The 16,374-nt window shown below is 41.3% G+C and overlaps 1 protein-coding gene across 1 annotated transcript; it reads right to left on the bottom strand.

Moving 5' to 3' along the window:
* Window positions 1–1,138: 1,138 nt before the first annotated feature.
* On the bottom strand, window positions 1,139–6,583 carry CCNG1 (cyclin G1). Its single transcript, XM_032196869.1, has 7 exons — window positions 6,499–6,583; window positions 5,982–6,245; window positions 4,744–4,997; window positions 4,075–4,153; window positions 3,882–3,980; window positions 3,464–3,658; window positions 1,139–2,753 (listed from the first exon to the last, which is right to left on the bottom strand). The coding sequence occupies exons 2-6, from the start codon at window positions 6,243–6,245 to the stop codon at window positions 3,467–3,469; spliced, it is 888 nt and encodes a 295-aa protein (XP_032052760.1). The 5' UTR covers window positions 6,499–6,583; the 3' UTR covers window positions 1,139–2,753; window positions 3,464–3,466.
* Window positions 6,584–16,374: the final 9,791 nt, after the last annotated feature.

Genomic DNA, 16,374 nt, shown 5'->3' with positions numbered 1-16,374 from the left:
ACTCTGTCCTAACTGAAACCAGGATAGTAGTGTAGGTCCAAATGCCATGGTAAGGTTTTAGAGAGCTTACCATAGTGTACAAAAGTAGGTATAGGTTGGTATTAAGTGTATCTTTGCCACAATTGTAGATCAGAAGTTGGATGGTACAGGCACAAATGAGACTGCTACAAGTGCCAAAGTACTACCCAGTGCAAGTATTACACATGACAACAGTTAAACTGGCTTACACAGTAAGCCATCACAGCTTTAAATTATTTTAAGAGGACAGGTTTAAACTAGCTGGATAGCTACTTCTCTCGTCCACTGCAAGTTTTGGAATCACCTAGATGAAGAGGAAAAAATGGCAAGTTATTTTAGGCCTTTTCCTAATGGCTAAACCTGCATTCAGGACTTCAAATGGTGGGTTGTGTCTCATGTCAAGTCTCACTGGGCACTTCCATCCCTTCTTAGACACAGTAACAGGCATGACAGATGCGTAAATCTGGGTGTGTGATACAGAAATGAGATAAACCCACTCTCTAGGGAATCATCTTGTGCACTCATTGAAGTGCTGCCTTGTTACGTAAGTGAGCACTGTGCAGCAGAACAGCCTACAGCTATTTTTTTCATGGCTCTGCTTTAAGGATAAGCACAGAATAATGCCAGAGCTTTAGCTTTGTTTATCACAGCTACTCCCCGTGAGTGTGTTGGGTACAGAAATGTATAGCTAAACTTATGTCTAATCAAACTGGAATTCTCAGATGAGTCCAGGAAATGAAATCTTGGGCTTTGAAAGCCCACATTCTCTTAAAGAAGTGCTGCATTTACTGCAATATGTAGAAGCAGGCAATACGCAGTACTAGCTTAACAAGGAAAGATGAAGTCACATTTGAACAGTGTAAACTACTTGTAAACTCATTTGTGTAACTGCTTTCATGTCTCAAAGGTGTTAAAGCAATCATGTCAGCAAGTTGATGTAACATTACCAAAGATGTTGAGATTTTTCTCGTTTCTTCCCTAGCCCTTCCCCTGTGGCCTCAACCTCTTAAAAATATCCTTACTTACCTCTTGTACAGACATTTCTCAGGTAGTATTTAGGTATAAGCCACTTAATAGCCTTCCCACAATGATGCTTTATAACAAATTGGAACAAAGTTGCTTGGTTAACTGCATTTCAACATTTAATTGAAAGGTACATATCTTGACACATGACAATACCAGTAGAATTGCACACTGCATCTTTGTCCATCTCTCCCAGTAAGCTGCCCACCCCTTTATCTGAGTCACATGTATGCTTTTCAGAGGCCAGCACAATGCACAGAGAGCACTGGCAGATGGAAAACTCCATTAAATGCTATGCAGTGCAATCATTCCCATGAGTTCATGAGAAAGCTTGATTTGTCTAGTACAGAGCTTTGGTATGAAGTATTTTGTGAAGAATTTAATTAGTTTAAGATATGCTAAAAATGGTTTATGCATTAGCTATTACCATTAAGGGGACAGATTTGGTAGGCTAGCATTTAAGCCCACACTATATTCAGAACATTCAGACTGCTCATTTTCCCCTAAAACCGTTTACATGGCAGTTATTACCAGCCTACCCCTAACAGCCTCTGCTCCACAGTGACACAGAACTCAAGAGGTAATTAGCAACATTCCCCCAACACCTCTATCCATCTTACATCCAATAACACATTCTTACTATTCACTTTCTTGTTAGCACCAAAAGCAAGATATGCCTCAAGTACTGTCACGGTCTTCAGGAAAAAAAAAAAAACAGAGCAGCTGTGTTTCACAAAGCTAATTGTTAAACAGATGAGAGTTGAAACAATCTTCAGTTGTTTCTCACCTTAATTGTTCCTACTTACAGGCCATTATGGGACTACAGCCCTGTTCCTACTGTACCTGTAAAATCCATCTGTTCAGCATCAGCATTTACCTCTTGTATAGCAAAACCTCACAAGACTAATGGCAGATTGGGGGCAAGTAACTCAGTGGTTTCTCTCCAGCCTTCTTACGTACCATTCAGTTTCTATGCTCTCTCTATCCTTCATAATCTCAGCAAACTACACCTCTTACAAAACACTGATACTATCATTGCAGTGTTAATGACTATCTTTTACAAGGCAATGAAATCAAGTTTCTCCCCTTCGTCCTGCTCCAGGTACTCGACCAGCTCAGCAGTTATTGTAGAGCTTTGTTTTTAATTTGTCTATGTTAAAGGTCAGTACCCTGCCCTGTAGGAACACATGGACACATGACAGCCAAACCAGCACGTCAGGTGGACTGACAAGCATTTCCTATTCTCATCGATATTGAGCAAGATGGTCTTTAGTTTGCCTGAGACTACAGCACTGTGCCACTGCACATGTTTTCCTAATGTCCTGTAATCTTCAGAAAGTGAAGCAGATTGATTTTTTTTTTTTTTTTTTTTGAATTTAATACACCACCGGGCACCTGCACTTATAGTAAAACAGAGTTAGACTACACAAGCTGCTCTACAAACTATAAGGTGTTAAATTCCTTCTATCAGTATTGTGGTTTTTCACTGTTTGGATAGCAAATGGTCTAATAAGACCAAAAACTGACACTGAATATTGTTGTAATCATAATGGAAACAAACGTATTTGCTGCAAGGATTTTTAGTCTGAAGTGTTATGTATTTCCATGAGTTGGGTTCTTCATTATTAAAATCACGTTTCAGACTTGGTTTCTCAAATCTTCATCTGCCTGTGAACTAGGTCACAGGATGGTTCTCTCATTTTATTGTATTCCTGTACAAACAAACAAACACAAAAGACAGTCAACTCAAGGACTCTCTCCACAAGAACCAAATAAAGCATCAGACTTGAACACAGCAAGACAGCAGCAATACAGCTGTTAAATAAGATATGCAGCCCTTGGAATTAAAGCCTAGATAAGGAATTAGTTCATGATTTCCACAGTTAATAAACTGCAGCATGCATAACTGAATTACAGCTTTTAGATTTTACTAAACAGACAGTTATACAAATAAAACTGTATGCAACTGTCCTCATTTTATCTGGTTTCAGTGAACTATTGCAAGAGACAGATTCTAATAGGCAACTGTTTACTCTTAGCAGATTCCTTTTTATGATAGAAGCAAGCTAAATTTTTGCTCTGCTTTTTTACCAGTTTTACTCCATATTTTAGTTTGAATGAGGTCCCAATGTCTGTAGAACACATCTCTGCTCCCACAGCACACCAAAGGATCAATTCCTTCTACAGTATTCATATATGAGGTCACCACTTCTTAAGGTACACCACTGGCTCAAGCACGAACACGAGAACAGACCAGCCTCTACATGACAGGCCTACTATGATTCAGTTACACATTTCCCTACCTATACAGAATAGGAAATTTTGAGGTAGTTAACAGCTAAGCACTTCTATATTATCAGAAGCTGATTTTACATTTATGAGCTGGAATTTTACTTATTAAATAAATAAAAAAAAAAATTACCTATTATGAGCTGGTCTCTGGAATTGTAGGAAGGTGTGTTATTCTGTAATAGCTATGTTTAAGCTGCCGTGCTGTACGCCCAGACACAATCCATTTTAATTTCTGGACGTTTGGTTTCGAACACTTGCTCGAGGAATATTCTGTAAGGCACTTTAACACCAATTCCTTCCAGAAGGTCAGCTCTCTGTTGTTTATCTAAATAGCAAGACAGAATCCCATGTCAGTAACTCATTAAATCCTTATTTTATATGTGCATTTTTAGCTGCTCCACCTAAGATAGGAAGCAAAAGATTCCAAGCCAGATGGCAGAAGGAAAAGAATAAAAAGAGAGAAACCAGTATGCCAACAGACCTCCCCTTTCGTCAGTGAGTTATCCCCAGCATGCGTTTACATCCTGTAAAACAATATCCATACATACCTTGGAATGCAGCTGCAGAAATTCCAATGCCTCTGTCAACTCCAGTAGTTTTTGTTCTTCTATCTCTAGTGCCATAATAGACAATGCCAAGACAGAAGGCTGAAGAAGACAGAAGAGGAAATGTGACATTTTTGAACTGTGATTTTTTTAAGCTTCAGTAGTCTTATTTTCTATGTGCTTTTAAGACGTTTACCTTGGCTTTAGAAAACATGATTCTGCAGTGACATGCCTTAAGCTGCGTCTCAAGTCTCTCAAAATTAAGGTATTTTTTCCTATAAGGAAAACAAGTAAGTCAGTGTTGCACAGGAACACAAACTTGATCAAGACAGTACCACTCTGGAAACTGAGAAGCGGTGAGAACATTCTTTAGATAAAGAAGGGCCTCTTTTGTACCACAAGATCTAGAGTTTCAGTCAAACAGGTGCTCAGTTTTGGCAGTCATAATGTCAAAAATAAATCTTGTGTTACACTGGAGAGAATTCATCAAAATAGGCTGGGCAACAAGGACTTTTAGGGCTAGCTAGCAAACTGAACTTCTTTCTGAAATCAGATTTTGAAATCTTTGCAATGAAGCTCTACTTAGTGCAGCGTAAGTACAAATTTTTTATACCATCATTGATGAACAGGCTTGTTTTGGGGCTTAGAGAGCAACACTCTTTACATCACTTTACACAACATTTAAAGTTAAAATAGCATTACACCACAGATACTCATGTATTTACCAATAAGAGGGTTGGGTTTACTTATTTATTTTTTACGATTATCAAAAGGCCAATTGCTTGAGTAATATTCCCTGGTTATTCTTCTACATAGGCTTCCTGATCATCTGCAGTCGTAGCAAAGTAAGTTTTAGCTATTTTACCTTTCACAGCTTAAATTCTCATGAATGAGTGAATGATATAGTTGTAGAAACTGAAAGGCCGTTGTAGCTTTGACTTTCCAAGACAGCTTCTCCAATACGATTTTCTCCATTCTCATCAGATCAGAAACAGTGAACCTATACTGGCTTATTCGAATCAAGTCAGTGGCTAAAGGTACATTTCTCTCTTCCTCTGTTGCTTTCACAGCCAAGTAGAAGCAGCTGAGTCCAACACAGCCTACGTGTTTAGGCTGTACCTAAAGAGAAGTCAATTTGACTCATTACTTTCAAAGAGGGACATTTTTGATCAGTAATTTCAACACCTAAGCACCAAAGTAGAATCACCAACAAGAAAATATTATGGGTGTTTTTAAATGCTTAAGCAATTAGACTTTTTTATCCACATACATTTTAATCTTTAACCAAATGAAGAGACCTTTACAAGCAACAAATTCTGCTTCATTCATCTGAAGAACAACATTGCAGAAAAATATATTTTGACTGAGAACTAGTTTCTTAATGAGGTTCCATAATAGCCTAATCAGAAGCTTTTATGACCTACAGTGTTGTACATATTGGCATATCCCAGCATTTTTCTTTATCCTTTTCTATATACATAAACTTGTTACAGTTATTTTTTTTAAACAGATCTTGAATTCAGAAGTATTATGCTCTATTTTTTTTAACAGGTGTACTAACATTCAAGTAAAACAAGCATTTTTTCTTGACCCAGTACAACAGTAGTAATCCTGGTTCATTGGACGATTAACAACCTGTCAGCATGCCACATACATGCAGTAGAATGGAGTGCTAGCTGAATACTCATTTTACCAGAGTAATAAATGCTGAACAGCATCAAGACTCTTGATATACATGAGACTCACTCGTAGGTTTTAACAGCAGTAAAATAAAAAGTAATTTAAGATGTTCTTGTATAAGTGCAACAGGCAAGACAGTTTGTCTTGATCTAACCCATTAACACCGCCTGCATTTCCAAGCCTAAGGGCATCCTCAAGTTGGAACAGATGCCTTCTTCCTTTTCTTCATCAGAGGAAACAGCTTTCTTACTGCTAAAATCTAAACAGCAAAAGCCATTTTTTTTAATCTCTTCTGCAATCAGTATATATGGAAGCAGCTTAACCTTTAGCCAGCTGAAAGCAAGACATGCTAACTTATACCAGGAGCAAAGTTGCAACAAACAAAAGCTGATACCTGGGAGCTTATACCTTAAAACACCATACCTTCATTTTTGACAAGAACCTATCTAAGAAATTCACAGCTAGTGAAAACGTCTCAGCGTGGAAACCGAAGAACTGAGTTAAGCTGAGGAGATCTTTCACTTCAAAGTCTCGCAGGCGGGCAGTCATTCGGAGGCCATTATCGTGGGCAGCTTCGATGAGTCTCAGGCCAGAGGCCTTGGGCTGACACCTCAGCTCCTGCTCCAGCAGGGCCGTCAGCTGGTACAGCAGCTCCTGCGCTTCGGTACTCACGAGCGTTTCAATCATCTGCGAGGAAAAACAGCCGTCAGCGCGTCCAACAGCTAACCCCGCGGCGCTGGGGGCCCCCTCAGCCCGCCCGGGCCCTGCCGGCCCCCAACAGGCGTCTTGCGACCCCGACCCCCCGGCGCTCCCCGCACCCCTCAGCGGGGCAGCAGCCGCCGGGTGCCCGCGCCGCGCAGGCGCCGGCTCCGCGGGACAAGCCCGGGCCCGTCCCCCCCCTCCTCACAGGGCCCTCCCGGCGCCCAGCCCGCGCCCCTACCTTGCCCCCCGCCTCGCCGCTCCCGTCTGCCAGAGAAAGGGCCCGAGCTGCTGCCGCCCGCCCCGAGCGGCGCGGATTAGCGCGGCGCGGCGCCCACCCGCAGGCACGGCCCCCAGCGCGCCATGCGGCTGCGCCCACCGCCCCGCTGCGCTCCGCCGGGCAGGGGGCGGGGCTGCGCGTGGAGGGCCGGACACGCAGCCCAATCAGCGAGCGCGCACGGCTGGAGGGGCGGGGCGCCTCTTGAGCCGGGCGGCGCCCTCTGGTGGTGTGCCACAAGACGGCGGGCGAGGCCTCGCAAGATGGAGGGCGGGGTCTCCCCAGGTGCTACCGCCCCCGCTCCCCGCCGAGCGGGGCTGGGCAGCGCCCGGCGCTCCGTCCTCGCCGCCTTCCCGTGCCGGGCGCCCCGAGCCGCGGCAAGTCCCGGCTCGTTCCTGAGGCGGCTGCGCTTTGTTTGTGGTGTGGAAATATTTACGTTGGCATCTCTGCGATAAGTCAAAATTAACTGAGAGACCAGACTCCCTTAGCCTTTTGCTTAAAGCAGCCTGAAGTGGCAAGCTTCAGGTGGTCCCTTTCAAAATACACTCCCACTCCCTTCCCTTTGTTTATATTTGTCTGGTTGAGTGGGATAACCATCGGCTTTCTGCTGAGGGAACAGCCAGGAATTACTGAGGTGAAGTTGAAGTGAGAGTAGAGCCCGTGGAAGATACAATTCTTGCTGTGGGTAGCCAGTCATGTGCTGTATAACTTGCATAACTTTTTTTTTTTTTTTTTTTTTTTTAGAATTCCCTGTTAAGACGTGGTAGTGTTACCAGGAGAAGGCGTGTTATTGCTGAAAAACACCTCAAATTGTTTAACAATATTCAGAGCAGAACATACTCCACTTAAGAACTGCCTTTAGGACAAGTAAATGGAATTGCTTAATATTGAAGAGCTTCTACTCAAAGCTCTATTTTTCTTCTTCTCCCAGTCTATACAAATACCTGGGATTGCCCCAGCCCAAGTGCAACACCTTGCACTTGGCCTTGTTGAACCTCATTAAGTTCTCACGGTCCCACTTCTCCAGCCTGTCCATGTCCCTCTGGATGGCATACCTTTCCTCTATTGTATTGACTGCACCTTTCAGCTTGGTGTCATCTGCAAACTTGCTGAGGGTGCACTCGATTCTGTCACCTGTGTCATTGACAAAGATATTGAAGAGCACCAGACCCAAGCACTGACCCCTGAGGGACACCACTTGTGACTGGCCTAGCGATAGCTACCCTGAGAAAAGGGTAGCTATCTTTTCTTCAGTGAAGTCTATCTGCTTGTCTGTTATTTATTTTTTTTAAAAAGGAAGCTGAATGACAAATCTAACCTTTAGTCAGCTTTTCTGCCACCCCTCCTAGCTAGCCCTCCTGATACAACTGAACACACAAATCAGGGTCTTTCTCTGCATCTTTTGTTTCCAAAGATGTTTCTTTTATTCTGAATTGCTTTCTGCCTTTTTTTTTTTTTTCCCCACTTCTAATTGTGGCAAATTTCAAACAGTCAACACCTGTTCTTGGCAATGCTTTGCCCTCCCCTGTAGCTCAATGTTTTCTGTTTAGCAATCATAAAAAATAAATAAATGCATTTACTCACATAAAACAGATGTGCTGACCAATGTGATACTAATACAGCTGTTGTTCACAGCAGGGTGTTTCTGTTAGTCATGGGCATGCCTTATACAGTTGCATCCCAATAAGGACGAACTGCAATCTGGCATGTATAAGTTCTGGCCCCTGCTACCTGAAATGAATGATGTGGTGGATTTACTCTGGGAGGTAGGTCTTTGCATTACAGCTGCAGGAAATTACAATTGTTTTCATTATCTCTGTGTGTCTTGGATTAATGCTGTGAAATTACTTTCTCCTTAACGCAGACTGTGGAAAAAAAAAAAGATTAGTTGCAAGAGATTTTTGTTCAGTAATGAGAGCTATGTTTACTTTTCACTATTTAGAAACATTGGCTAAATGCAAATGAGAGCACTGTGTGTGGCTGTTTTGGAAACATTTGGAAAAAGATGAAGCAATATTCTTCCCAGAAGTGCAATACAAATTTAGTCTTCCCAAATGATGACAACAAAGACTTTTTTTTTTTTTTTTTCTCTACTCATTCAGGAAAGTTATATACTTCTGCAGGCCATTTATCAGTTTGGGACACTTGAGAGGGGACTACAGTATAATTCGATTTATTTAACTTCAGGATCCCATTTGTTAGAACGTGGATCTAAGTTATGCTAAAATCTTATATGTCATAAGGCTTAAAATGATACAGGTTTCAGTTTCATCTCTTGATATGCCTGTCAGATAGCCAAGGGACCTAGTGCTGCTGTTGGTCTCTTTCCTTGGTTCCAGGGGCTGATAAGTGCTTTTCCTATTTTGTTTGAACCTTTTTATTGCTCTTCAGAGAATACAGTTTGAAGGGAAGCCTGGCAGGGGGACATGCTGATTCTTGATTCTGCCTTCTTGCTCAGGACATGTGAAGATCTGATATACTTCTTGCATGCTCCTTTGAAGTAAAAATGTTTGCAATTGAGTGTTGAACCACACTTTTTACTTCAACCTGAGATTAGTCTGTCTGTTGTTCTGAGATAAGCTTTGGAACCTTTGTTAATTGATAGGTGGCATCCTTGTTGTTATACAATGCAAGTAATTCATGTGAAGAGGAATTTGGAACAGCTACTGTAACTGCAGTGCTTCTTCATACTGAGATAAAAATGCTGTTAGAAATCATGTCATCACATGCCATGCCATACCACAGTGCTGCACAAAGCTGTATCTGCAGGACTTCGTGGTTAGTTACAACAACAGAACTGCTTACCCACATAACAAAACAGCTTCTAAAACCTAGGCACGTCTGAGTAACATCTGTATCAAAACACTTTTTTTTTTATTTATTAACAAATGCTTTCTATCTGCCACTCATGCTTCTTTAAAAGGTAACCTACTCCTTCAAGGGATTTTTCTAAGTGTGCATTGAACTTACCATGCTCTATGTTGTTCTTTGGGCAACTCTCTCATTGCTTTTTGGTTCAGAAGTCGTTTCCCTTCAATTACTGTTGCCTGTATACATTAAGGCATACAGTTACTTATATTCCTTCCTTGGTGTTTTGGCATTCTGCACTTGGAAGTGCAAAGTAATAGGTTTTTAACCTGGGCTATGTGATCTGATAAAATCCTTATTCCAGAGGAAGCGATATAGTAGCAAGTCTTATGTGAACAGAGTGCACGCAGATGCAGATCTGACTGCATGATATGAACTGCCATCCTGCTAAATATAGCTAAGCAGTATGATTTATTGCTTTGCTATGGAAAAGAGACGCTTTGCCTTAGTTCTCAAATCATTTGAAATTGGAAGCTGACATAAGTGTCAAAGACTTCCCTCCCCCGGGTGGCTGTTGTTAGTCCGCTGTGCTCTGCATTTTGCTGTGCTGTGCTGCCAAGTGCGGGCCTCCCCCAACGTGTCTGTGCAGTGCTCCAGGTGCAGCATGTCTATGTCTGAGCAGTGTGTAGGCAGTGCTTGTTGTTAGCCATCAAACCCTGCAGCACATCTCTGGGGTTTTCTTGCACTTTAACGTTTTTCTGCACTGATACTCTTCCTGTCTTACAGTAGTCTTTCTCTGTCACAAAAATTTCTTCCATGTACGTTCTATGTTCAGAGTTCTTACAGATGGTAGCTTTTCTTTCCTTTACTTTCTTATCAGATAAGAGGTGACAGGAAGATAAGATGACTTACACAGGTGGTTCAGTATGTTCAGGAGAGAATGAAAGTAAACATTGGAGTTCTGTGTGTGCCAGACTGTGCCATTATCTACGTGCTTCTCATAGTCACTTCTCTGAAGACCTTATCTTTCCCTAAGGAGAAGCAAATTCTTCTAAACTCTGCAGCAGTTGGACAACTGGTCAAGTTTTTACCATGCGAACACAACAAAATAATATTTAAATGCTGAAAGTAAGCTTTTTTTTTTTTTAATATATATATATATTTATTTTTAATTTGGTAAACAGGACTGAAACTGTCAAATGAGGGCAACAAATGCTGTCAGTACATTGCTACATAAGGCACTACAGATTGATAATTTTTTTCTTCATCACAAATGTTGGATACAAGGGCCAAGGACTTCCTTCTCAGCAGCACGGTGAACAAGCTGCTGTGCCTCTCAGTTCTGCTTAGGAGCTGCTGTAAGAGTTCAGCACAGATACAATATGAATTAGGTCATGAATATCTATCTGCAAGGGCACAAAATTGTTTCTTCCTACTGTCTACAGAGTTAAAATTCTCAAGCGAGACTTATTTCAACTGTTGCTGGTGTAGCGAATGGCTTATGTGAACTCTGTAGCTGGTTGTCTTTACAGCACTGGCTAACTTGACTTTGCTTGGCATTTATTTGAGAGAGAAGCCTTTATCTCATTTCTTTATAGTTCAGAAATCTTGTTTCTTTCAATTTATGTTGCCTGAAAAAATCTAATGCATGTAGATACTTACTTCTCCACCAGTGTTTTTAATGCTTAAATGCAGAGATGTTTTCAATTTAGCTCATGGAAACATGCAAACAAACAAACAAAAGCTAAAATCTTATGTTGCTTCCTATATATTTGAGAAAATAAGGTGAAATTAATTGACACCACGGAGCAAAACCATCTGTCTGTCCACATCCTTTATGCCAAGTTTGTTAAAAAAGACTTGCAGGTACATTTGCAGCACCAGTGGAGAAGGATCCTCCTTCCCCAGAGAGCCCCTGAGCGTGGACGGGAGGTGCAACCGCCTGAGCCTGGTGGTGTTTGCATCATGAGCCCAGGAGCTGGGGCTTTCTCCTGCCTCCTGCTGCGGCTGCCTGCTGAGACAACCAGGAGTGAAGGGAAGCGAGACTGAAGCATTCAGTTTCCAGCTGTTTCAGGATGTGGTTTCAAAACTATACTTTTCTGAGCTTTAAAGCCTTTACATGACTTTTCTCTCTCACTGTAGCTCTCGCTGTAGTTCTTCTCTAATATCAATATATCCACCCAGAAGAGGAGCTTTAAAAAATGTTGCACCATAGCTTTCCTACACAAAATTTCTGCAGCTGTCTTGAATGTCTGCTTTCTTTTAACTTGTCACTACAAGGCAGCCAAGGTCAGGTAAAATCTGAGTCATGTCATTCCAATGTTTTCCGTCTTCCTGCGTCCTGTTTCTTTGCTTGCACCTATGTGCAGGAGGTGGTCAGTAAACGCTTGTATTGCCATGGAGTGAGAAATAAGGCAGAATGACGGTCAGGTTTTTAGCAGAAACTGACATCTAATTCTTAGCAGATCTAGCGTGGCAGTGAGATCCTAGACGACCACTAGGTGTCCTTGCCAGCCCAAGGAGAGGATGCTTCCTGTGTGTGACAGAGCAAGCAGTATTCCAAGTAACTCACTGTTTCATTAGGTAAGGAAACACTCCAGGAGGTACAGCAGGTTGTATCAGTATCAGGGGCTTGTTAGGGTAGCCAGCTGGCCGACAGCAAGACCGAAGCAGCTGTTAGCCTCTGTTCCTCTAAAAACAGTGATTCAAAATTGACATTGAAAGCAGCTTGGGCACCTTCCCCCTTTGTATGTTGTCTGCTGTCATGGCCAGAGCTCAGTGTTGGGTTGTCACACAAGGAGGGGAAGAGGAGGGAGAGCTTGCCTGTGCAGCTGTGCTCCTTCATGCGAAGGAGTGTAAGTGTAAAACTGAGAGTGACTGTTTGTGCATCAATGACTTTTGTCTTAATTACTAAATATATTTGTCAAAAGCTGTATTCATCCTGTTTCCTCCCTTTGTACCTATCACTGGTTTATTATCGATTTATTTCACTCTCCCTATTAAATTAATAAAAGTTTGTTTTATTAGAAGAAACTTTGTACTTTAGAAAGCTGCAATGATTAACAAGAAAGGTAAGACCAGAAAAAAAAAGCTTGGTTAGAGAAGTAGAGTTTAAGAAAAAACATATTTTGCATACTAAGTGCTTGGATTTCTAGAAGGCTCAGTGGAAATCAGCATGAGGGAACTTGAGAGAGTCGTTGGGTGCAAAGGCAGGATGTCCAAAAGAGTGTGTCTAACATCCCCTCAGAAGCACTACTCACTTATATAGGATCCAGCTTTTCTGTTTCCACTTGCTATATATGTAACTTTTTTCGTCAGACATTTGCTTACTACTGGTGAAGTGAATAACTCTAAAAATCCTTTGTGTGACCCTCATGAATAATGACCTTGATTTGTATCTTGAGTAGAAAAGAAAAAGTTATTTGTTTAAAAATGAAGGTGGAAGCATCAGTCCCACATCTCAAGACACAGCCCTTCTGAAAGAAAACAGATTGGCTGCCTCTGCTATAAACTCTTAACTACAAATCAATCTGTTGCTACTCTGATATTCCTGTATAATTGCCCATGAATGCAAACTTAAGTACGTCAAGTATTCACAGATGCAGAACATCAGAAATAAAGATTATAGTAAATCAGACCTCATGAATATGCATTTTTTGTTGCCAGTAAATAATCTGAGTTATCTAAATTAAAATTCAAAATTACATATTGAGAAAAGGAAGTGTTCTTCTTTTTAAGAGTTGGAAAACATTTGCAGTAGTCTTCCTGCCATTACTATGCACATAATAATCATCTGAAGCAAATGATACTTCTTTTTATGCTGCTTCTTTTAAATAGCTTTTATTTCTTAAATTGGTGTTAAAAATAGCCTGAAAACTCTAACGAGCAGTGGGCTGTGGGCCTGATTGGAAGCCACTGACAGCAGCTGGAACCTCTGGCCCATTTACTGTTCTTGTGATAATGGTTCTGGACTGAAGCAGCACTAAAGGAAACCAGTTCATGTCCATTAAATGCAATGTTACAGGTGTTGATTAAAAGCATTCCTAGGACTTAGACACTTAAAAAGTAGAAGCCCAAAGTGCCTTAATCAGTGCAAGTTGTTAATATCCCTTCTACTTGGGCAGCAGCTGTGACAAGTGGCTTGCTCCAAGGTGCTACACTTGTTACACTAAAGTACCTGAAGCAAGTGCACGCTCTCCACCTGCTCTGCAGTCTGCTGGGTGGGTGGAAGATGCTTCAAGAGGGTAGCAGCACAACTTGAGGGCACCACTAACTGCTTCTGTGCTGCAGCTCTTCCCTATTAGTTCTGGCAGATGTGCTATAGAGGATTAAGACTGAATAGCTAAGGGTGTACTTCTGCTCTTCCAGGTGTCTTTGGTGGTTGCCATGCTTGAGGCAAGGCTGTCCTGGTTTCTCCTCAGTGGCTCTGCTGGCTGAAGGCTTGCCCATCCCTGCACATCAGCTCCCGCAGGCTGAGGAGTGTGGTAGAGTAGAGGTCCTGGGACCACCACCAGGCAGGCAGGGAGGGAGCCTGCCATGGAAGCAGAGCAGGTACTTGTGGGAGTGACATCTTCACCCATCTTCTATTTAACCCATCTATATGTCGTTCAGAAGTCTGTGTAAATGTCTGTTTAATCCCCACTGTCAGGGCCCTGAGAGCACCAGCAGGTTGTAATGATGCTGATCATCCTCACCTGGGATTTCCATCCCCCCAGCTCCCTGCACATGGGCCCAGGAGCCTCATTTAAGCTCAGAACTGCAGTGTAGGAAGCTCTAATGTCATGCAGACCTGGTGATTTGGTTTCCACACTGACCCTAGGCTTGTGTTGGTACCTCTCACCTGTCTGTTAACCACAGGACTGGTATTGGAGCCCTTGGCTGCCACCAGCCCCATGCTGCTCCCTGTGTGATACTAGTAGGGGCCCTGCCCTGCGCTGCCTGTGCTGTGGCTGTCCCCAGCTTCTGGCTTGTCCTCCCTGGTGTGGTGGGGCTGCCCTCTGGTTTGTGAATTCTTATGAATTCATCCTTAAAATTTCTGTCTGATTTTTAGCAAAAGACCTGTGTGCTTTCCACTTCACTGTGTTTAGAAAAAACTTGTATTAAAGGGAAAAGTCCTATGCATCTTATAAACAAAAGAGCTTTTGTGTAAAACAGGTTTTTGTGATAAATTCTTAGTACTTTTTAACATCCAGCTCTCATCATTCTCCTGTATGTTAAGTGATATTCACAATTCCCCTATGTGTTTTTCTTTATGGAGCAGTTTGAAACAAGCAGACCCAAACCTATATATTTGCTCAAATACATTGGGCCTCCTTTTTTTGTGAGCCATCCTGGACAAAATCAAGTGTTGATAATAAACAGGTAGAGGACAGACCCTACAATCGAGTGCTTTGGAGTCTATAAACCTGTTGTTGCTATCAGCTAGAGGTATTTGTGCTGTAGTATAAAACCAGTTATTTTGTGTTGAGTTACAGACAGATACTGACTTGCCTGAACAATATCAGGAAACACTGCAACACTGCCACCTTAATTAAAAAAAATAAAAAAAATGTCTATGGAATCTAAGACAGGGAGTAGGAAATAATGTTTTGTTTTCTCTATGGAAATGGACCTCTGTGTGTAATATCACCCTCTTCTCAAGACAATTATTTAAGTTAATGCTGGCTTTTCACTCTTTATCATGTGATGCTCTATGACTATAGCATCAGAATTAGGACAAGGTTTCTTGAAACTATTTTTGCTGGAATTCCTATAAGAGAAAGATCACTGTCATCTTTTTAATCTTAATAAATTAATAAATATATATATACACATCTTTAAAAATCCTGGAATTGTCCCCTTTATATTCTTTTGTTTCATATACAGTTCAGATCCCACACATGAGGAGAATCGGGGTTTTGATTACAATTGTCAGTTATGGTGTGCTTGTTTGCTCATTGCAATAACTGTTGTTTTGAGTTAATTCATTAGCATTGTTGTAAACAAGCGCACATGAGAAAAGAAAGGGAAATAAAGAAGAGGTGAAGCCTCCTTAGCACATGTGAAACCCTATATGACACTTACTTTGTCTGGCATGACTCCTTTACTGAGGCTTGTTATATCAAACGTGTCAGAGGAGAGAGTAAAAAGCTTTTGGCTGGATTCAAGTGTGAGTGCTTGTGCGTATGGCCTGGGAGGCTCAAGAGACAAGTTTCTCAGCCATTTGGATCTGCTTCTGGGCAAGTCTCTTCATAACTTTAAGTCTAGCATAGTCATGGGAAAACTGTGATTCTAATTTCAAAAGCCTTGTTTAAGCTCATATAGATACAGGTCTCAAAGGTATTTATATATCTAGCTCTAAATGTAAAGGATTTACTTGTCTGAATTTCATTTGAAAAGAAAGGCCATAGGGTTCACAGAGTGACATCCTATAGTCCTGACATTGATACATTAAGGAGTGTGATTTCACTGAAAATTGAGCAATAGATTAAATGACTTCAAAAGTTTCCTGTGACTTTTCCTTTCCATTGCATTCTTCAGCCTTTAAACCAGAACTCTGCAAGCCAAAAAACGAAAGGTAATGTGCTGCACTATTCCTTGCTATAAATCAAAAGGGAGAAAGTCACTTGGCCAGATGGAACATGTACATTTTAACACTTCCCATAAACACCAAAACCTATAATGGATATAGAAGTTGTAATTAAGTATTGCTTGATGTTCTTATACTGATCCTAGTCAAATGTTCATTCTGTGATTCCTTTTCCTCTTATGTTAATGAAGAGAATTTAAGATGTTATAACAGGATAGCTAGATTTTCAAACTGGAACACTTCTTACTGTATACTTAAGTGAAACTGCCAAGTGAAGCAGACTATTGCATGGTTTTCCACCTTGTTTGCAGTGATAATGCACAAAACAGTTTTGAGTAGGGAAAATAGCAATCTATTAGTTTTACTAGTGTATTTGAATATCATGTAATCCAAATGCTCCTGTCTCTTGCATTTAGCTAGTGTCTGATTTGTATGCTTGCTGATGTTTATTGTGATCTATGCAA

Source organism: Aythya fuligula, chromosome 14 (genome assembly GCF_009819795.1).
Source record: "Aythya fuligula isolate bAytFul2 chromosome 14, bAytFul2.pri, whole genome shotgun sequence".
Classification (NCBI taxonomy): Eukaryota; Metazoa; Chordata; class Aves; order Anseriformes; family Anatidae; genus Aythya; species Aythya fuligula.
The sequence above is the reverse complement of the archived record's forward strand: the minus strand, read 5'-3'. Positions and strand labels throughout refer to the sequence as shown.